The sequence below is a fragment of the Saccopteryx bilineata genome, chromosome X, assembly GCF_036850765.1.
Source record: "Saccopteryx bilineata isolate mSacBil1 chromosome X, mSacBil1_pri_phased_curated, whole genome shotgun sequence".
NCBI classification, from domain to species: domain Eukaryota; kingdom Metazoa; phylum Chordata; class Mammalia; order Chiroptera; family Emballonuridae; genus Saccopteryx; species Saccopteryx bilineata.
In genome coordinates, this window is record NC_089502.1 from 106,207,883 (window position 1) to 106,231,280 (window position 23,398).

The window sequence follows — 23,398 nt, forward strand, 5'->3', positions numbered from 1 at the left end:
TTGGACTAAACTAAAAGGACTCTTTAACCAAGGATCACTGAAGAAGCCACACTGAGTTTGGTTTGAAAAGTGGAAACATGGAGAGAGTTACCCAACTCCCAGGAGCAATCAGTAGCCCGGAGGGACTTGCGTGGTGGGAAGTGAGTTTAGCGGAAAGGGAGGGCTCTGGGCCCCAGGAATGAAGCCTCAGCCTGCAGTCCCAGAGTTAGAAGAGGCATACAGATAGTATTTAGCTGTGAAACAAGCCAGGATACTGTTTGCAAGAAAGAGACAGATTTCTCAGACCCAGGATTTATCTTAAAGGAACAGCACAGAAAATCTCTTTCACAACCACTCACCCTGACTCCAGGGGATGGGGAGAGATGAGAGAACCTGAGTACCAGGAAGAGAGTGTAATCTAGGAAGCACAAGGAGAAACACTTTGAGGAACAACCACCCTAACCCCTGGGCTGAATCACTCCCCAAATCTGAAGTGAATATTTTTCCTGGAACCAGCAATACCAGCAAAGGGAAGCAGGTCACCATCCAAACAAAAGTTCTCTTGCTTCACTCAGAGCAGGGTCACTTAGAAGCAGGGAGCCATCAGGGAAACAGTATTGAGTGCTAAGGTCTGAGCTGCATCACCCCCCTATACTCACTGGAGAGCGGGTGGTGGCGGGACACAGAAGCGCAGTCCCATTGGTGGGGGCAAAAGCCAAGGGTTGGCCATGGCTGTGGTCTGGGTGTGAGAGCAGTCCTGCCTGTGGGGGCGGAAGCTGGGTCCGGCCATGACTGAGGCCTGGCTTGAGCACAGTCCGACCAGTGGGAGCAAAGGCCAAGGGCAGCTGTGGCAGTGGAAGGGATGCACAAAAGCGGTCTGACCCACAGCTGTAGGCCAAGTAAGTGAGAGCTGTCTGCCTGCAGTCCCACCTGCAGGGGCAAGGTGAAAGCCAGGGAACCAGATGAGACCTGAAGCTGAATGCAGGTGCGCAGCCCCACCCATGGAGTCGAGGCTTGTGGTGCCAGCACACGAGCACAGTCCCATCTGCGGGTGCAGGGCAAAAGCTGGAGAACCACCTGAGACCTGCAGCTGAGCACAGGTGCACAGCCAAGCCTGTGGGGCTGAGTTTTACAGCCCTGGTGCTTGAGCGCAATCCCACCTGTGGGGGCAGGGTGAAGGCCAAGGCCAGCCAAGGCTTGTAGCCCTGGCACGTGAACACAGTCTTACTTGCGGAGGCTAGGCGGAAATGGCAGCGATCTCTGCAATGGGCTGGTGCAGAAAATGCCCATACTGGAATGACCGAAGTGGTGGCAAGCCTGCAGAAAGATCACACCTAGGGAACACAGAGGTCACACCTATTGGTCTCCAGTGGCCACACCCTTCTTGTACACAGATAAAATGAAAGGCAGAGAAATGTAACCCAAATGAATCAAAATAAATCCCCAGAAAAGGCCTTGAGTGAGTGGGAAATAACCAAATTATTGGATGCTGAGTTTAAAATAATGATTGTTAGGATGCTCAAAATTAGAACAACAACAGATGGACATAATGAGCACTTAAATAAAGATATAGAAAGTATAAAAAAGGACATTGAAATAATTAAAAAATCAGTCAGAAATGACAAATATAGTATGAGAAATAAAGAGCACACTAGGACTTAAAAGCAGGATGGGTGAAGCTGAGGATCAAATCAGTGAGTTAGAAGACAAGATAATCGAAAGCAAGGAAGCAGAGCAGCAGGAAAAAAAGAGGCTCAAAAAGTCTGAAGAAAATCTAAGAGAGCTCTGTGACAACATGAAGAGAAATAACATCTGCATCATAGGGGTTCCTGAAGGAGAAGGGAAAAAAACAAGTTATAGAGAATTTGATTGAAAAAAAATCATAGCTGAAAACTTCCCTAAATTGAAGAAGGAAAAAGTCACACAAGTTCAACAAGCACAGAGAGATCAATTAAGGATGAAATCAAAAAGGCCAACACTAAGATACATCATAATTAAAATACAAAATTAAAAGATAAAGAATGAATACTAAAAGTGTAAGAGAAAAGCAGTCTATTACTTACAGAGGAGCCCACATAAGGATGACATCTGACTTCTCAACAGAAACACTTGAGGCCAGAAGCGAATGGCAAGAAATATTCAAAGTAATGCAGAACAAGAGCCTACAACCAAGACTTCTCTATCCAGCAAGGCTATCATTTAAAATTGAAGGAGAAATAAAAAGCTTTCCAGACAAAAAAAATCTCAAGGAATTCATTACAACCAAACCAATGCTATAATAAATGGTAAGGGGGCTGCTGTAAACAGAACAAAAGGGGAAAAAATCTAGTAAAAGAGGAATTTTGATTAAAAGAATAAAATGTCAATAAACAACTACATATCAATAATAACCTTAAATGTAAATGGATTAAATGCTCCAATCAAAAGGCATAGGGTAGCTATGTGGATAAGAAAACAGGTCCCATACATATGCTGTCTACAAAAGACACACCTCAAAACAAAAGATACACATAGATTGAAAGTAAAGGGATAGAAAAAAATAGTTCATGCAAAGGAAAATGAAAAACAAAACTGGGGTAGCAATACTTATGTTAGCCAAAATCGACTTTAAAGCAAAGGCTATGAAAAGATAAAGAAGGCCACTACAGCCCTGGCCGGTTGGCTCAGCGGTAGAGCGTCGGCCTAGCATGCGGAGGACCCGGGTTCGATTCCCGGCCAGGGCACACAGGAGAAGCGCCCATTTGCTTCTCCACCCCTCCGCCGCGCTTTCCCTCTCTGTCTCTCTCTTCCCCTCCCGCAGCCAAGGCTCCATTGGAGCAAAGATGGCCTGGGCACTGGGGATGACTCTGTGGCCTCTGCCCCAGGCGCTAGAGTGGCTCTGGTCACAACATGGCGACACCCAGGATGGGCAGAGCATCGCCCCCTGGTGGGCAGAGCGTCACCCCTGGTGGGCGTGCCGGGTGGATCCCGGTCAGGCACATGCGGGAGTCTGTCTGACTGTCTCTCCCTGTTTCCAGCTTCAGAAAAATGAAGAAAAAAAAAAAGAAAAAAAGAAGGACACTACATAATGATAAAGGAAGCAACCCAACAGGAAGATATAACCACTATAAATATCTATGAACCTAATATAGGAGCACCTAAATACATAAAGCAGATTTTGATGGGCATAAAGGGTGAGATCAACAGTAATTATATAATAGTAGGGGATTTTAGTACTTCACTAACATCACTGGACATATCCTCAAGAAAGAAAATTAACAAAGAAACAGCAGACTTAAAGCACAGACTAGATCAACTGGATTTAATACATATCTTCAGAACCTTTCACCCTAAAGCAGCAGAATATAAATTCTTTTCAAGTGCTCATGGTACATTCTCTAGGATAGATTACATGCTAGGACACAAAACGAGTCTTAAAAAAAATTAAGAAGTTTGAAATTATATCAAGCACCTTCTCAGATCACAATGGCATGAAACTAGAAATAAAATACAATAGAAAAACTGAAAAACTCTCAAACACTTAAAAACTAAATAGCATGATATTAAAGAACAAAGGAGTTAGCAATGAGATCAAGGAAGTAATAAAAAATTTCCATGAATTGAACATAAAACAACTCAAAACTTATGAACACAGCAAAAACAGTCTTGAGAGGGAAGATCATAGCACTATAGGCATACTTTAAGAAGCAAAACAAAGTCAAATAAACAATTCAACACTGCATATAAAAGAACTAGAAAAAGAACAGCAAATAAAACCCAGAGGTAGTAGAAGGAAGAAAATAATAAAGATCAGAGCAGAAATAAACAACATAGATGCTAAAAAAATAATACAAAGGATCAATGAAACCAAGAGCTGCTTTTTGAAAAGGTAAACAAGATAGATGAACCTTTAAGCAGACTCACCAAAAAGAAAGAGAGAGGACTCATATAAATACAACTAGAAATGAGAGTGGAGGGAGATGACCTCAGAGTAATGGCGCGGTAGGAAGAGATACCAATAAATCTCCCCCAAAACTCAACAAGATCTTCAACCAGAAACAGAAAAACCTATCCTTGGAGCCTCCAGATGTTTCGCAATACACCTGAAGGTATGGTCGAGCGAAAAATTTGCTAAATATATAATCAAACCGCGAAGGAAATAGGGAGTAAGAAATGCTCCGCCTTCCTCACTAACCTAAATAGGGCTGCTTTCACTGGGAACTGAGAGTATAGAAACTAAGGCGGGCAAAAGAGGTGAATAGATCCAGGCCGCGGCACAAACGGCCGAACCAGGCTGTGGCATGGAGATCCAAGCCGAGGAAAAACTGTTCCTGTGGCAACCCAGGCAATACAAGCTAGCACTCATGCCAAACCCAGACAAAGAAAGACAAGTAGGGCAGCCATTTTCCCCGATCTCCTGGTTGGAAAGCGCAGATAGTGGGCAAGAGATTCCTTCAAAAGCCCCGGGAGTGGGCGCCTGTGTTATCCCACAGAGAGGCACAGTCAGAGACCTTTGTGTGGGCTGAAAGCGGAATCTCCGGGCCGCCCCAGCGCCCTGAAAAAGCCACGCACGGGGAGGGAGCAAGAGCTAATTCCAATGCTGGAACTTTTCCATGCATTTTTCACTCAGAAGGTGAGAGATGGCCGGCCTGATACCCTGGTCTACGCGCACAGAGAGTGAGCAAGAGATTACTCCAAGCACCTCAGGAGTGGGTGCCTGTGTTATCCCACAGAGGGGCAGAGTCAGGGGCCTTTGTGTGGGCCAAAAGCGGAATCTTCAGGCCGCCCCAGTGCCCTGAAAAAGCCGTGCACAGGGAGGGAGCGAGAGCCAACTCCAACGCTGGAACTTTTCCGTGCAGGCGGGGGTTTCACTCAGAGTGTGAGACTGCCGGCCTGATATCCTGGTCTGCGCACACAGATAGTGAGCGAGAGTTTCCTCCAAGCACTCCGGGAGTGGGCGCCCGTCCGTGTTACTGGACAGAGTGGCAGAGCCAGAGGTCTTTGAGTGGGCAGAAGCCCTGCCTGATTATGCTAGCAGCTCTGACTGACTAAGCCTTACCCAGAGCCCTTTGCTGAGTGGGAATAGAGTGGGGAGTTGCCAGCTCTTTGAGCCTCTTACTGGATATCCAGGCAGAGGCAGCAGAAACCCCATAGCTGGGTTATCAGGCTACTAATTGAGGAAGGAAAGACTAGGTGAGAAGCTCCAGAAACACGGACTCTCTCACTGTCAGAGCCTATAAATGCTAATGAGCCTCGACTGCCAACGAGACTGAAGCACAATACATGACATCGCCATAGAGACTTATCAACTGCAAACCTCTACCTGAGCGTGCCAAAGGGTCAGAACCCGCGGTACAGAGTCACCGACCAGGAAGAGGGAGAGAAAAGAAAAAGCAAGAAGATAACCTCTCAAAATCAAGAATAATCCGCAGACTTTATAACCTATCCCATTTTATTATATTTGTTCGTTTGTTTCTCTTATCTTCATTCTTGATTTTTTTTTCCTCCTCCAATTTGGTTGTTTAACTCTCTGCTGGTCTTACTCTCTCCTCTCCTTGAACTACACTACCCATAAGTGTTACATCTCCCATTCTCTTTTCTTTCCCTTCCTTTCTCTCTATGAGGGTTGCACTCCAAAACCTTAACTCTCTCTCTCTCTCTCTCCTCTTTTTTCTTTTTTCTCCTTTAAGTGGTTCCCTCTTTTTCTCTCTCTCTCTCTTTCTTTTCTCCCTCTATATTAGTTTCTTCCTTTCTCCTTTATGTCTCCTCTCATTCGAACCTCAATAACAAACAAATTATCTTATCTGGGACTCAAACTTATGTTTGTGGCATTATGAGTTTGTTTGTTTTTTACTTCACCTTTTTAACTCACTAGCAGTGCTCCCATCCCTTGCTCTCCATTTTATCTAGTTCTTGTTCCATTAAATACAATAGTAATTTTTAAATTTGTCTCCCCATTTTCCTGTTTCCCTCCTATTCCTCTCAACATAACTCTTAGTCAACCAACACCTGAAAGCAAATCATTTTATTTTTGTCCCAAATTTTCTCCTTATTTGCTTTTTGTGGGTCCATACCCCCTTTTTTTGCCCCTTTATTACTTCTCCCAATTCAGGCCCTCCATTACAGACATTGTTTGTTCTATTTAGTACAATATAATTCACAGTTCACCACAAGATTTTCTCAAGAAAGAAGGGAGAGGAGAGGAAAGGAAAAAAGGAGGGGGGGAATAATTTCCTTTTTTAAATTTCTATTTTATTTTATTTTTCTTTATTTCATTATTAATTTTTTTAAAAAAAACAACTCTTTCAATTTTTTATTTTTTTAACTTTTTATTCTTTATTAAATCTCATTAATACTATCAACAAAACCACCATCAGATGCCATTAAAGAAGAGAAAATCGAATATCATGGATACAAAAGAAAGAGAGGTAACACAGCTAGATGAAGAAAAATCTATGGAGAAAAAATTTAATATATTGGAAACCTTGGAGCTAAATGACAGAGAATTCAAGATAGAAATCCTAAAAATCCTCTGAGATATACAAGAAAACACAGAAAGACAATTTAGAGAGCTCAGAAAACAACTCAATGAACAAAAAGAATATATGTCCAAGGAAATTGAAACTATAAAAACAAATCAAACAGAGATGAAAAACTCAATTCACGAGCTGAAAAACGAGGTAACAAGCTTAGCTAATAGAACAGGCCAAATAGAAGGTAGGATTAGCGAAATAGAAGACAAGCAACTTGAAGCACAACAGAGAGAAGAAGAAAGAGACTCAAAAATTTAAAAAAATGAGATAGCCCTACAGGAATTGTCTGACTCCATCAAAAAGAATAACATAAGAATAATAGGTATATCAGAGGGAGAAGAGAGAGAAAATGGAATGGAGAACATACTCAAACAAATAATAGATGAGAACTTCCCAAGCCTGTGGAAAGAACTAAAGCCTCAAATTCAAGAAGCAAACAGAACTCCGAGTTTTCTTAACCCCAACAAACCTACTCCAAGGCATATCATAATGAAATTGACACAAACTAACGGCAAAGAAAAAATTCTCAAGGCAGCCAGGGAAAAGAAGAATACAACATATAAAGGAAGGCCCATTACATTATCATCAGATTTCTCAACAGAAACTCTACAAGCTAGAAGAGAGTGGACCCCAATATTTAAAGTCCTGAAAGAGGAACTTTCAGCCATGAATACTATACCCATCAAAGCTATCCTTCAAATATGAAGGAGAAATAAAAACATTCACAGATACAGAAAAGATGAGGGAATTTATCATCAGAAAACCCCCACTCCAGGAATTACTAAAGGGGGTTCTCCAATCACATACAAAGAACAAAAAAAAAAAACCACAGGTAATAGCTCCAAGAAGAACACAATAAAACCAAACTTAAACTGTGACAACAACAAAAACAAAGGGGGGGAAAGGATGGAGATTAACAGTAGCAAAGGACGATGGAGTGCAAAAGTACTCACAAAATAGTGCACTACAATGAACAGGGTTGGAACTATTTTCATTACTTAAAGGTAACCACCATTGAAAAAACCACCACAGAGGCACATGATTTAAAAAAGATAGCAACAGAGGAAAGATGTATGGAATACAACCAAATAAAAACAAAAGATAGAAAAACAAAAGAAAAGGATAAACAAGACACAAAACTAACAGAAAGCAAGATATAAAATGGCAATAGGGAACTCACAAGTGTCAATAATTACACTAAATGTAAATGGATTAAACTCACCAATAAAAAGGCACAGAGTGGCAGAATGGATTAAAAAAGAAAATCCAACTGTATGCTGCCTAAAGAAACTCATCTAAGTAACAAGGATAAAAACAAATTTAAAGTGAAAGGCTGGAAAACAATACTCCAAGCAAATAACATCCAAAAAAAAGCAGGCGTAGCAATACTTGTATCTGATAATGCTGACTACAAGACAGCAAAAGTACTCAGAGACAAAATGGCCATTTCATAATGGCTAAGGGGACACTGAATCAAGAAGACATAACAATTCTTAATATATATGCACCAAACCAAGGAGCACCAAAATATATAAGACAGCTACTTATTGACCTTAAAACAAAAACTGACAAAAATACAATCATACTTGGAGACCTCAATACACCACTGATGGCTCTAGATTGGTCATCCAAACAGAGAATCAACAAAGATATAGTGGCCTTAAACAAAACACTAGAGCACCTGGATATGATAGACATCTACAGGACATTTCATCCCAAAGTGACTGAGTATACATTTTTCTCCAGTGTACATGGATCATTCTCAAGAATTGACCATATGTTGGGCCACAAAAACAACATCAGCAAATTCAGAAAAATTGAAGTTGTACCAAGCATATTTTCTGATCATAAAGCCTTGAAACTAGAATTCAACTGCAAAAAAAGAGAAAAAAAGTCCTACAAAAATGTGGAAACTAAACAACATACTTTTAAAAAATGAATGGGTCGAAGAAGAAATAAGTGCAGAGATCAAAAGGTATATACAGACAAATGAAAATGACAATACGACATATCAGAATCTATGGGATGCAGCCAAGGCAGTGATAAGAGGGAAGTTCATATCACTTCAGGCATACATGAACAAACAAGAGAGAGCCCAAGTGAACCACTTAACTTCACACCTTAAAGAACTAGAAAAAGAAGAACAAAGACAACCCAAAACCAGCCGAAGAAAGGAGATAATAAAAATCAGAGCAGAAATAAATGAAATAGAGAACAGAAAAACTATAGAAAAAATTAATAGAACAAGGAGCTGGTTCTTTGAAAAGATCAACAAAATTGACAAACCCTTGGCGAAACTTACCAAGGAGAAAAGAGAAAGAACTCATATAAAAAAATACAAAATGAGAGAGGAGAAATCACCACGGACACTGTAGATATACAAAGAATTATTACAGAATACTATGAAAAAGTTTATGCCACTAAATTCAACAACCTAGAAGAAATGGATAAATTCCTAGAACAATACAACCTTCCTAGACTGAATCAAGAAGCAGAAAGCCTAAACGGACCTATTAGTAGAGAAGAAATAGAAAAAACCATTAAAAACCTCCCCAAAAATAAAAGTCCAGGCCCTGAAGGCTAAACCAGCAAATTTTATCAAACATTCAAAGAAGACTTGGTTCCTATTCTACTCAAAGTCTTCCAAAAAATTGAAGAAGAAGCAATACTTCCAAACACATTTTATGAGGCCAACATAACCCTCATACCAAAACCAGGCAAGGATGGCACAAAGAAAGAAAACTACAGACCAATATCTCTAATGAATACAGATGCTAAAATACTAAACAAAATACTAGCAAATCAAATACAACAACATATTAAAAAAATAATACATCATGATCAAGTGGGATTCATCCCAGAATCTCAAGGATGGTTCAACATACGTAAAACGGTTAACGTAATACACCATATCAACAAAACAAAGAACAAAAACCACATGATCTTATCAATAGATGCAGAAAAGGCTTTCAATAAAATACAACACAATTTTATGTTTAAGACTCAACAAAATGGGTATAGAAGGAAAATATCTCAACATGATAAAGGCCATATATGATAAATCGTCAGCTAACATTATATTAAATGGCACTAAACTGAAGGCTTTCCTCTTAAATCAGGAACAAGACAGGGTTGTTCACTCTCTCCACTCTTATTTAATGTGGTACTAGAGGTTCTAGCCACAGCAATCAGACAAGACAAAGAAATAAAAGGCATCCATATCGGAAAAAAAGAAGTAAAGGTATCACTTTTTGTAGATGATATGATCCTATACATCAAAAACCCCAAAGAATCCACAAAAAGACTATTAGAAACAATAAGCCAATACAGTAAGGTCACAGGATACAAAATTAACATACAGAAGTCCATAGCCTTTCTATATGCCAACAATGAAACATTTGAGAACGAACTCAAAAGAATAATCCCGTTCACGATTGCAATAAAAAAAATAAAATACTGTCTGACCTGTGGTGGTGCAGTGGATAAAGTGTCGACCTGGAAATGCTGAGGTCGCTGGTTCAAAACCCTGGGCTTGCCTGGTCAAGGCACATATGGGAGTTGATGCTTCCAGCTCCACCCCCCTTCTCTCTCTCTGTCCCTCTCTCTCTCTCCTCTCTAAAATGAATAAATAAAATAAAAATAAATAAATAAAATACTTAGGAATAAATATAACAAAGAATGTAAAGGACTTATATAATGAAAACTATAAACTATTGTTAAGGGAAATCGAAAAAGATATAATGAGATGGAAGAATATTCTTTGTTCTTGGTTAGGAAGAATAAATATAATCAAGATGGCTATATTACCCAAAGGAATATACAAATTTAATGCCATTCCCATCAAAATTCCAATGACATTTTTTAAAGAAATGGAGCAAAAAATCATCAGATTTATATGGAATTATAAAAAACCCAGAATAGCCAAAGCCATCCTAAAGAAAAAGAATGAAGCTGGGGGCATTACAATACCTGACTTCAAACTATATTATAGGGCCACAACAATCAAAACAGCATGGTATTGGCAGAAAAAAAAGACACTCAGACCAATGGAACAGAATAGAAAACCCAGAAATAAAACCACATATATATAGTCAAATAACTTTTGATAAAGGGGCCAACAACACACAATGGAGAAAAGAAAGCCTCTTCAATAAATGGTGCTGGGAAAACTGGAAAGCCACATGCAAAAGAATGAAAGGTGCTCATCTTCTTTAGTTATTAGAGAAATGCAAATCAAAACTGCAATGAGATACCACCTCACACCTGTTAGATTAGCTATTTTTAACAAGACAGATAATAGCAAATGTTGGAGAGGCTGTGGAGAAAAAGGAACGCTCATCCACTGTTGGTGGGAATGTAAAGTAGTACAACTATTATGGAAGAAAGAATGGTGGTTCCTCAAAAAACTGAAAATAGAACTACCTTATGACCCAGCAATCCCTCTACTGGGTATATATTGCCAAAACTCAGAAACATTGATACGTAAAGACACTTGCAGCCCCATGTTCATTGCAGCATTGTTCACAGTGGCCAGGACATGGAAACAACCAAAAAGCCCGTCAATAGATGACTGGATAAAGAAGATGTGGCACATACACATTATGGAATACTACTCAGCCATAAGAAACGATGACATCAGATCATTTACAGCAAAATGGTGGGATCTTGATAACATTATACGAAGTGAAATAAGGAAAAGTCAGAAAAAAACAGGAACTGCATTATTCCATACGTAGGTGGGACATAAAAGTGAAACTAAGAGACATTGATAAGAGTGTGGTGGTTATGGGGAGAGGGTGGAGAGGGAAAGGGGGAGGGGGAGGGTCACAAAGAAAACTAGATAAAAGGTGACAGAGGACAATCTGACTTTGGGTGATGGGTATGCAATGTAATTGAATGACAACATAACCTGGACTTGTTATCTTTGAATATATGTATCCTGATTTATTGATGTTGCCCTATTAAAAAAATAAAATTATTAAAATATAAATATTAAATCACCTAAAAAAAAAGAAATGAGAGTGGAGAAGTAACAACTGAAACAATAGAAATACAAAGGATTGTAAGGAAATACTATGAAGAATTGTATACCCCAAAATTATACAATCTAGGTGAAATGGACAAATTCCTTGAAAATATAATCTCTCAAAAATCAATCTGGAAGAATCAGAAAATCTAAATAGGCCGATTACAAAAATGAGATCAAAACAGTTATCAAAAAACTCCCAACAAACAAAAGCCCTGGGCAAGATGGCTTTCACAGGTGAATCCTACCAAACATTCAAAGAACTAACTCCTATCCTTCCCAAGCTATTTCAAAAAATTCAAGAGAAGGTAAGACTTCCAAACTGCTTTTATGAGGTGACCGTAATTCTGATTCCAAACTCAGGCTAAGACAACACAAAGAAAGAAAATTATAAGCCAATATCCTTGATGACTTTAGATGCTAAAATCCTCAATAAAATATTAGCAAACCAGATCCAGCAATACATGAAAGAAATCATACATCATGATCAAGTGGGATTTATTCTGGGAAGGCAAGGCTGGTACAATATTCACAAATCTATCAATGTGATTCATCACATAAACAAAAGGAAAGAAAAAGACCACATGATAATATCAACAGATGCATAAAAAGCTTTTGATAAAATCCAGCCTACATTTATTATCAAAACTGTCAGCAATGTGGGAATACAGGGAACATACATCAACACGATAAAAGCCATCTTTGGCAGACCAACAGCCAACATCATACTCAGTGGACAAGTTAAAAGCAATTCCCTTAAGATCAGGAACAAGGCAGGGGTGCCCCCTTTCACCACTCTTATTCAACATAGTTCTGGAAGTCCTAGGCACAGCAATCAGACAAGAAGAAGAAATAAAAGGCATTTAAATTGGAAAAGAAGTAAAACTATCATTACTTGCTGATGATATGATACTGTACATAGAAAACCCTAAAGTGGCAGTCAGAAAATTACTGGACCTGATAAATGAATTCAGCAAGGTGGCAGGATATAAAATTAATATTCAGAAATCAGAGGCATTTTTATACACCGACAATGATCTGTCTGAAAGAGAAATTAAGAAAACAATCCCCTTCACTACTGCAACAAAAAAAAGTAAAGTACGTGAGAGTAAATTTAACCAAGGAGATTAAAGACTTAAACTCGGAAAATTATAAAACATTGATAAAAGAGATCAAGGAAGATATGAACAAATAGAAGCATATATAACGTGTTCATGGATAGGAAGAATAAACACCATTAAAATGTCTAAATTACTTAAAGCAATCTATAAATTCAATGCAATTCCTATTAAAATACCAATGACATACTTCAAAGATATAGGACACATTTTCAAAAATTTATATGGAACCAAAAAAGAACACGAATAGCCTCAGCAATCCTAAAAAAAGAAGAAGAAAGTGGGAGGTATCACACTTCCTGATATCAAGTTATACTACAAGGCCATTGTACTCAAAATAGCTTGGTACTAGCATAAGAACAGGCATGTAGGTCAATGGAACAGAACAGAGAACCCAGAAATAAACTCACAACTTTATGGTCAGTTGATATATGACAAAGGAGGTAAAAGCATAAAATGGTTTAAAGACAGCCTTTTTAACAAATGGTGTTGAGAAAATTGGACAGGTACTTGCAAAAAAATAAAACTAGAACACCAACTTACACCATTCACAAAAATAAACTCAAAATGGATAAAAGACTTTACTCTAAGTTGCGAAACCATAAACATCTTGGAAGAAAACATAGGCAGTAAACTCTCCGATATCTCTCATAGCAATATTTTTCCTGATTTATCTCCACAGGCAAATGAAATAAAAGACAGGATGAACAAATGGGAGTATATGAAACTAAAAAGCTTTTGCACAGCAAAAGACACCATGAACAAAATAAAAACACTTCCCACACAATGGGAGAACATATTTGCAAATAAGTTTAATAAGGGCTTAATAATCAAAATTTATAAAGAATTTTTAAAACTAAACCCCAGGAAGGTAAATAATTCAATTAAAAAATGGGCAAAAGAACTAAATAGACAGTTCTCCAAAGAGGACATACAAATAGCCAATAGGCATATGGAAAAAATGTTCAAGGTCACTAATCATCAGAGAAATGCAAATTAGACAACAATGAGATACTACCTCACACCTGTCAGAATGGCACTCATGAACAAATCAACACACAAGGAGTGCTGGTGAGGGTGTGGAGAAAAGAGAACCCTCCTGCACTGCTAGTGGAATGCAGATTTGTACAGCCACTGTGGAGAACTGTATGGGGTTTCCTCAAAAAATTGAAAATGGAACTGCCTTTTGACCCAGCCATCCCACTTTTAGTAACATATCCTAAAAATACCAAATTACTGATTCAAAAGAAGAAATGCACCCCCATATTTATTGCAGCTTTCTTTACAGTAGCCAAGATCTGGAAAGAGCCCAAGTATCCCTAAGTGGACTAGTGGATTAAAAAGCAGTGGTACATATATATAATGGAATACTATGTGGAAGGAAATACTACCTTTTGTGACACAATGGATGGACCTGTAGATTATTATGCTAAGTGAAATAAGCCAGGCAGAGAAAGAAAAATATCATATGATCTCACATATATGTGGAATCTAATGAATAAAGTGAACTGAGGAATGGAATAGAGGCAGAGGTGGGGTCACAGGGACCAGAGGGACAGCAGTCAGAGGGAAGGGGGATGAAGGAATGATATTAGAGAAGGTAAAAGGATTCGTGAAACTATATATACGTAATACAGAGATATAGATAACAGGACAGCAAATCCTAGAGTAAAAGGAGGAGGGAATCAGGGGGAGGGAGGTGAAGAGTGTATAAAAAGGGACACAGGGGTGGAGGGTGAGGGACACACCCTCACCCTCCTTTCAGTGGCACACTTGAATCCATGTAAACACAATAAATTAAAAATTAATAAAAATTAAAAGAAAAAGAACAATGTTGGAGGTATAGCATTACCTAACATCAAACTAACTGTGGTACAAGGCTATAGTACTCAAAATAAAATTGTACTGGCACAAAAATTTGTACATAGATTAATGGAACAGAATAAAGAACCCTGAAATAAATGCTCACATATAGGGTCAATTAATCTATGACAAATGAGACAAGAATATACAGCAGGGTAAAGACAGTCTCTTCAATAAATGGTGTTGTGAACCAAGAATGATATATGCAAAAAATAAAACTAAACAACTTTCTTATACCATGCGTAAGAAAAAACTCAAAATCGATTGAAGACTTAAATGTAAGACCTGAAACCATAAACATTTTAGAAGAAAACATAGGTAGTGAATTCTTTAAATTTACTTTTAGAAATATTTTTACATGTGTCCTCAGGCAAGGGAATCAAAATGAAAAACATAAGGAAATAAGGCTCATGAAACATAAATAAATAGATCCACAGTGAAGGAATCTGTCACACAAATGAGAAGACATCCTACTGCGTGGGAAAAGATATTTGTCAAGACACATCCAATAAGGTATTAATATAGAAAATATATAAATACCTCACACAACTTAACAGTAGGAAAACAAACAATCTGATTAAAAAATGGCAAAGCACTTAAATACACATTTCTCCAAAGAAGACATTCATTGGCTAACAAACATATGAAAGCATGCTCAATATCATTAATCATCAAGGAAATACAAATTAAAACAAGAGTGAGATATCACCATACACTTGTCAGAATAGCTAGCATCAGTATATCAACAAACAACAAATGTTGGTAAGGATGTTAAAAAGGGGAACTCTTTTATGCTGTTGGGAGACTATAAATTGTTGCAGCCACTATGGAAAACAGAATGCACTTTCCTCAAGTATTAAATATAGAATTACCATCTGACCCAGTAATTCCACTTCTGCGTTTTTATCTGAAGAAATCCAAAACACTACTTCAACAATGTTCATAGCAACACTACTTACAATATCTAACATATGGAAGCAACTTATTTGTTCATCTGTAGATGAATGGATAAAAAAAATGTGACATATAATTACAATGGCATATTACCAGCCATAAAAGGAATGAAATCTTGTCATTTTTGTGATAATAAAAATAGACTTAGAAGGTATTATGTTGTGTGAAATAACTCAGACAAAAACAAATCTTATGTGCTTTCACTTATATATGGAATTTAATAAGTTAATTAATTAATTAAACAGAAACAGTCTGATAAATATAGAGAACAATTTGATGGTCACCAGATTGGATTGGTGTGAGAGGATGGATAAATGAATGAATGGAATTAAGATGTACAATTTGCCAGTTATAAAAATAAACATTGCAATGTAAAGTACAGCATAGGGAATATAGTGAATAAAATTGCAATAACTATTTATTATTCCAAATGGGTACTAGACTTATTGAGTGATCACTTTATAAGTTATTTAAACATCTAATCACTATACTGTATACCTGAACCTCAAGTAATACTCTATTTCAAATATAATGTAAAAATAAACTTAAAACAAAAAATTTAAAGATTGAAATCATTTGAAGCATACTTTCTTACCACAACAGTATGAGTCTAGAAAGCAAGTAAAAAGAAATCTCAAAGAAATCACATTTGTAGAGTTCAAATAGTTTTGTTTGCTACTAAATAAATATTGAGTCAATTAAAAATAAAAGAAAAAACCTAAAATTACATAGATTCCTGAAAATGAAAATATGACATTCCACAATCTTCAGGGTAGAGCAAAAGAAATACTACCTCAAAAAACAAGAAAAATTTCTTGTGAACAGGTGGTGGCACAGTGGATAGAGAATTGACCTGGGATACAGAGGACTCAGGTTTGAAACCCCCATGTTTGAAACCCCAAGGTCACCCGCTTGAGAGCGGGCTCATCTGATTTGTGTGAGGGCTCACCAGCTTGAGCACAGAGTCTCTGGTTTGAGCCCAAGGTCGCTGACTTGAACAAGGGGTCACTTGGTCTGCCATAGCCTCCCCCCCATCAAGGCACATATGAGAAAGCAATCAATCAACAACTAAGGTGCCGTAATGAAGAATTGATGCTTCTCATCTCTCTCCCTTCTTGTCTGTCTCTGTCCCTGTCTGTCCCTCTGTCTGCCTCTGTCTCTGTCTCTCTCTCACTTAAAAAAAAGAAACAAGAAAATTTCTAAAAGATAATTTAACATTATGCCTTAAGGAACTAGAAAAAGACAAAGCCATAGTTGTAGGAGTTTGGGGAAAATAACAAAAGTAAACAAAATTGACAAACCTTTAGCTAGACTCACTAAGAAAAAAGAGAGAAGACTGTAATTAAAAAAAATCAGAAATTAAAGAGAAGTTACAACAACTACTACAGAAATACCAACTATTATACAATAATACTGTAAAAGATTATATGTCACCTAATTGGACAACCTAGAAAAAATAGATAAATTATTAGAATCATACAACCTTCCTGGGCTGAATCATGATGAAATAGGAAGCGTGAATAGACCAGTTACTAACAATAAATTGAAACAATAAAAATTCCCCCAAATCAAATCTCCAGGGCCAGGTATCTCCACTGGTGAATTCTACCAAACAATCAAAGAAGATTTAAAACCTATTTATCTCAAATTCTTTCAATAAATTAAAGAAGAAGAAATGTTTCCTACTTCATTGTATGAGGCCAATATTGCCCTAATAACAAAATCAGGGAAAGACATCTATCTCCCCAAAAGGAAATTACAGGCTAATATGTCTGATGAACATAGATAGAAAAAATCCTCAACAAAATCAAATATAATTACATTAAAATGATCATACACTATAATCAAGTTTGATTCATTCCAAGGATGCATAGATGGTTCAACATCTACAAATCAATCAATATGATACACCACATTAACAAAATGAAGAATGAATAGCAGTCATCTCAGTAGATGCTTAAACCACATTTAATAAGATATAACATCCATTTATAATAAAAATTTCAATAATATTGCTATAAAAGAAAAGTACATAAATGTAATAAAAGCCATGTATGAAAATCCTACAATTAACATTATATTCAATACTTAATGGTGAGAAATTGAAAGCTTTTCCTCTAAGATCATGTAAAAGACAAGAATGCTCATTCTCACCACTTTTATTCAATATAGTAGTTTAAGACCCAGCTAGAGCAATTAGGAATAAAACAAAAACAATATACAGATGATGAATTGTAGAATTGTGCAGCTGAATGTCACCCCTATAAATTCAATTAAAAAATTTAAAACTAAGTAAAAAAACTATGAACACCTCATAAAATTCTTAAAAATTTCTAGTTAATTAGCACATCAAAACTAAATAAAACAAAAAACATACACAATGGAATACTACATGGCCATGAAAAAGAAGGAAATCTTACCTTTTGCGACAACATGGATGGACCCGGAAACTATTATGCTAAGTGAAATAAGCCCGGCAGAGAAAGAAAAATATCATATGACTTCTTTCATTTGAGGAATCCAATGAACAATATGAACTAAGGAACAGAATAGAGGCAGAAGCAGGATCAAAGGGACCAGAGGGAAAGTGGACAGAGGGAAAGGGGATGAGAGGATGGGATCAGAGAAGGGAAAGAGATTGGTGAAATTATATATACATAACACAGGGTTATAGAGGGCAGAAAAGCAAATCCTGGAAAAAAGGGAGGAGGGCGTTGGGGGGAGGGGGCCAAGGGGGTGTTGAGGGAAACATGGGGGTGCGGGATGTATTCTGTGAGACACTTGAGTCTATGTAAACACAATAAATTAAAATAAATAAAAAATAAAATAAAAATGCATATGTGTATTCCCTAAACCATTTTTATTTTTCACTTTATGAGAATGTTACAAAAACTCCATGATTCTTGCTTGTCCTTATATATGTACTTAAAAAACAATGAACAGAGCAGCCCTTTATATTTCCACATGGAAGAGAAAAATTCTCGACCTTTATTTGAAAGCTCATTTCTAAAAGAAATCAGAATAAATCAAGCAACTTCTCAATTTAAAATAAAAACATAAATGAAAACATGTTACTATTACTCAGAGGTAGGTTTTGTTCTTTGTTTTTGTTCTTTCTTTGGGCACTTTAAATTCTGAAAGAAATTGAGAACTACAGCATTTTTAAAATCTGGTCCTTCAACCTAACAGTGCCCTCTTCTGGTTCCATGATTCAATTCACATTCAGTTAATTAATTCATCAATGGTGAGGAGAAAAAAAAAAGGTTAACTTGGTAAAGGTGATGGGGAAAAAGACATTTTGAAACATAGAAGTAAAACATTTTAGTTTTCCATTTTACTATGACAAAAATAAAAGAACAAAAATCCAGTTGCAAATATAATGGTAGTTGCCAAAGGCTGTATAGAGGGGAAGATGGAAAGCTATGTTTAATGTATATGAAAAATTTCCAGAGACTGTAGAACACTGGGAATATACTTTATACTACTAAACTGTACACTTAAAATTGTTAAGGAGTTAAATTTTGTTATTTTCATTTTACCACAACTAAAAATAAAAATAAATAAATTCCAGGAGAAAAAGAAAAAGTCCAGCTTGATGACAGTAGCTCTAAATTGAGACTCTTTTCACCTCAAGTCAAATGTTTACAATAAATCAAAGCCACTTGGATTTGATATAATTTTTATCCCTATCATTTTACTAAAATAAGCACATATTTCTCTTAATTTACTAATACTATAAAATAACTTCAACTTTTATTATTAAAATGTTTAGTCTTATAGATTTAGAGACATGTGTAAAAAGATTGCAAAAATGTTCCATTTACTTTAGGATATAATAAAATATTCTTCAATATCAAAAAAATATAAAGACTCTAAGATTTGACTTCTACTGGGTAGAAGGAATGACATTCACTGAGATGAAAAACACTAAGAAAGGAACAAGTGGGGTTACTACTGGCCTGGGTTTGGATACTGCCTAATATCCTGCAATGCACAGGACAATCTCCCCCTCCCCTCCCCAAGAATGATCTGGCCTTAAATGTCAATAGCATCAAGAGTGAGAAATTCTGAGTTACAATTCACTCCTCCAATTTTGGCCATTTTTCTTAGCCTTTGTAGCAGGTTTCTCTTCTTCTGTCTCTAATTACTCACTGTTCTTTCTTGAGCCCACTTCTCTTTTCTCTATATTTTCTCTTGGAGATATTATCCATTCTCATGACTTCAATTACATCTGTGCTATTGATTCCCATACCTACATGCCTAGTTCCAACCACCCTCCTAGGTCTAGAACTTTGTTTCTCTTGATTTCCTTTCACATATTTCTATTAACCTACTGTAATATTCCCGTTTTTATTAGTAGCATCTGGTAGAAAGCCACAGAGTCATTTATATGTTCAAAACATTTTCTGAATATCTACTTTGCAATAAAGGGCGGGGCTGATACTTGGAGGAAGGTAGTGATGTTGAAGATGAGAGGCAGTCATGGTTAATAGCGCTTTAATTGCATTATCCCTGGCTATGACAATAGTTCTGCAAGGGAAATAAATTATGTTTTAGAAACTAAAGCTCAAATTGTTTAATCAGCTACTTAAATATCCCACAGCTTGCATTTAGCAGAGTATTTCAAAAGTCAGCTATATTTTGATATTAAGGATTGAACTATCTTCATTTTTATAATTCAAAAATAAAGGATGACAATGCTGGAAATGTGTGGTCTAGTTTGGTTATCACCAAAGGAAAATGGGTGTGAGTAATGAAGATCCGGTAGCCTTTTTTTCTAAGCCTATTTGCACCCTCTTCTGGTTATTTACCACATATCATAGAATATAATGCACTTGTGACATAAGATGAATAATTATTTTTCATAACTCTAGGAAAACCATCAATTATCTAAGATTTCCTAGATGTTCAAACATTTTTTAAAAAGATAAGCCTTCAAAGGTTTCCAATTTGTTAAAATATGAAGAAAAACGTGATCTTAGATTCTATGACGTAAGGTGAATTTATCTTCCCCATTCAATTTCCAAGGTCAGCGCTAGTGTGCAATTTTGCACTTTAGTCAACTAACACGTTTATATGTTGTCTTTTAAAGATAGTTACATAGCTTTGTGTTGTGTATCTGCAACTCAATCTTAAAGCCTTTGGCTCTTCAGTAATTTCTTTGTTCTCCCTCCCCGCCCCTCACACACCGCGCCATTCCACAATCTATGCTGAGTTTACCATTTAGGAATAAACCTGAATTTCTTCTAATCATAAAATTGCATAGATCGTGTAAGATTGTGCATAGATTTAGTTACACTGGGGGTGGGGGGAGAGGATGGAAAAATACTATCTTATATACACGCATCTTTTTTAAAAGACCCATCCTCGTAAAAACGTTAAAATGGGGTGGGGTAGGGAACTGGGGCGGAGGCAGAGAGGGGATATACGTCTCAGGATACAGGAAATACGGTAAGAGAGAGACTGGGAGGAAGCTGTGTCTAGAAGGGACCCGCCGCCATCTCAGGTCTCTTTGCCTTGCTAGGGCCCACCAGAGAGAGCTAACGCCAGGTCCTATAATCCTTATGGGGGACCAACCTTGTAGCTCCGGGAGATCCACTCTCCCACCTGGAAACACGCGGGAAACCAAGCCTCCAAAAAAGCGTTGCCTCCTAGCTCCACGGTGGGATTATCCGGAAGGGACCCCCAACGGAGGCAGTACCTCTCTCCCCTCCGCACCTCCTTCTGCATCATCCGGCCTGAAGTCGCATCCTCCTCCTCCGGAGAAGTAGTAGAATATACTTCTTCCACCTAAAACAGGTCAGATTCTTTTTCATCTGGGACATACTGGCTCTCTGAAACTTTACGCATTTCCCAGATAGCCTTCCTGTTTTGCCTGTTCTCTCCACGATTTTAAAATTGAAAAAAAGAATATGCAGGCATTAAATAGCTTGTATGAAATTTTGGGTATTTAATAACATTACATAATTATTTTTAATTTATTAGTTGTGATCATTGCGGGTTATATTTTTAAGAAGTAGACTTAAATCTTTTTATGTGCTTGAAGGTAATTTATTGGGGATGAGGTAGGGTGTACAAATAAAAGGTTCATGAATTGATAACTGTTATATCTGGGTGATGTGTCCATGGTGATTCATTATAATGTTCTCACTACTTTTGTGTACCCTTGAAACTTTTCAATTTCAAAATGCATTGTTCAAGATTAATAACAACAATATATTCAAGACCAAATTCTTATGCCTAACACTATGCGAACAGAAGGTATTTATAAGGTGAATTACAGAATTGTGTGTGTTTCTCTGTGTCTGATGGAAGAATTTAATAAGTAAAAACAAAGTTACAATATGTAAATCAAATCCAAGTCCCAAAATGTTTGCTTGTTCAAGGTGTTCAAGAAGCATCCTAAGATGGACCAAGTAATTCTGCCAGGAAGTAATTATGAATGTTAAAAGAGGAAAAGGGAAATTTGGGTGGGCTCTAATGGATGAATTGCATTTGTCATGTAGATGAGGAGAGAATGTTTTTCTGGGCTAATGTTTCTAGAGCAAAAGCTCCAAGACAGGATTGTTCTGGAAAAGCTTGGTTATAATTCTGAAATCTATGAGAAGGATTAGGAAGTGAGATGGAGTCTATCAAGGCCTTCAGTGTTATGCTCAAGAGTATGTACATACATACTATTTTAATCCATAAACAGTGGGAGCCATTGAAGATTTTCAAGCAAGTGATGTATTTTAGGAGTCCAGTTTTTACTATCAGAGAAACAATCTTTTATTTACTTGAGGTTATAGAATGCAAAAAGTAAAACTAAATCTGATCTAAGCTTCACAAATCATTATAATAAAAAGTAGACAGGGTATCCTTTCTTAATTTATGCAATAAACCTATGAAACCCTTGCATTGGACTAGGCATTGTGCTAAGAGCTGGAAGGGATGGAGGACCAAGACATAGTGCCTGGTACGTAGTAGAAGTGAAGTAGATATTTGAATGAATAAGTCAATGAATGATAGGACAACAGTAGCAAATAAGGGGCTTCTGGATTTAGGGCTTGGTGGTAGTGCATAGAAAATGAATGAACTCTATTTCACTTAAAAGCATTGCCAGATCATTCCTTACAACCTGACTTCCCACAACTTTACTTCTGTGTCCAAACAGTGCATGAAGTAGTAGAGGTGGTGAGTGGGAGAACCTATGGATAGCAGTGTTCAGAGAGAAAACAAAGGAGATAGTATAGGGCAAGAAGTATAAGAGCTATACCATTTCTTCAGTGATTCAAATCACTGAAAATTGTAATAAGAGTAAATATTTACTGAACATTTTTATATGTCAGATAGTGTTCTAAAGGACTTCTATAGTCTATCCTTATTATTAAGCTTGCTATTAGTTTTACTAATTATTATTGACATGCAATAAACCCTTTCTAATATTATTGATATAACTGTTTTACAGGAATATATCTATATAATTGAAATGGGAGAATGGTGGAGCATAACGACTTGCGGAGGCCAGGGAAAGATATAAACAGTAACAGAAAAAAATGATTTTACTTTATTTTCCTATTTTTCAGGCTTTTAAGTGATTGCAGTATGTCTCCATTTTCTTGGTGCATTAGTAAAATAGTATATCCAGTGAAGACAATGAAGATTATTGACAATGATATCCTGCTCTTACTGTTGTCTTGCACTGGGAAGTTGTGATTTTCAAGGTAATGTCATTACCAAAAACTTATTAAGGGGGAAGAAAAATATGAGTTATGACATTAAATTGATTGACATTACAAATGACTAGCCGTACAAAAACCAAAAATCTATCACCAAATAATAAAATTGAAACCCTTTTCTATACTATATGAAACCATATATACCGCATAATAATGTAATCTATAAGCTGTTTTGTTAGATTAACTTTTAATTACCTTACAGTTTCCCTTGTTACTGTGAAATGTATC

General features: G+C 36.9%; 2 protein-coding genes across 7 annotated transcripts in view; one reads left to right on the forward strand and one right to left on the reverse strand.

Moving 5' to 3' along the window:
• LOC136316810 (BTB/POZ domain-containing protein KCTD12-like) overlaps window positions 1-21,166 on the reverse strand; it is a 59,592-nt gene extending 38,426 nt beyond the window's left edge. The window contains exon 1 of the mRNA XM_066249023.1: window positions 21,030-21,166. The gene's annotated coding sequence lies outside the window, so the exon portion shown is untranslated. The remainder of the gene's footprint in view (window positions 1-21,029) is intronic.
• The window catches only part of NBDY (negative regulator of P-body association), a 51,676-nt gene continuing 48,942 nt past the window's right edge, over window positions 20,665-23,398 (forward strand). For 5 of the 6 annotated variants that reach the window (XM_066249026.1, XM_066249024.1, XM_066249029.1 and 2 more), the window contains exons 1-2: window positions 20,922-21,251; window positions 23,018-23,155. In XM_066249026.1, the coding sequence (XP_066105123.1) occupies window positions 21,017-21,223 (207 nt within the window). In that variant the 5' untranslated portion in view covers window positions 20,922-21,016 and the 3' untranslated portion in view covers window positions 21,224-21,251; window positions 23,018-23,155. Of the gene's footprint in view, window positions 20,724-20,921; window positions 21,252-23,017; window positions 23,156-23,398 lie in introns of those variants that run through there. The other variant, XM_066249025.1, reaches the window with a different exon arrangement.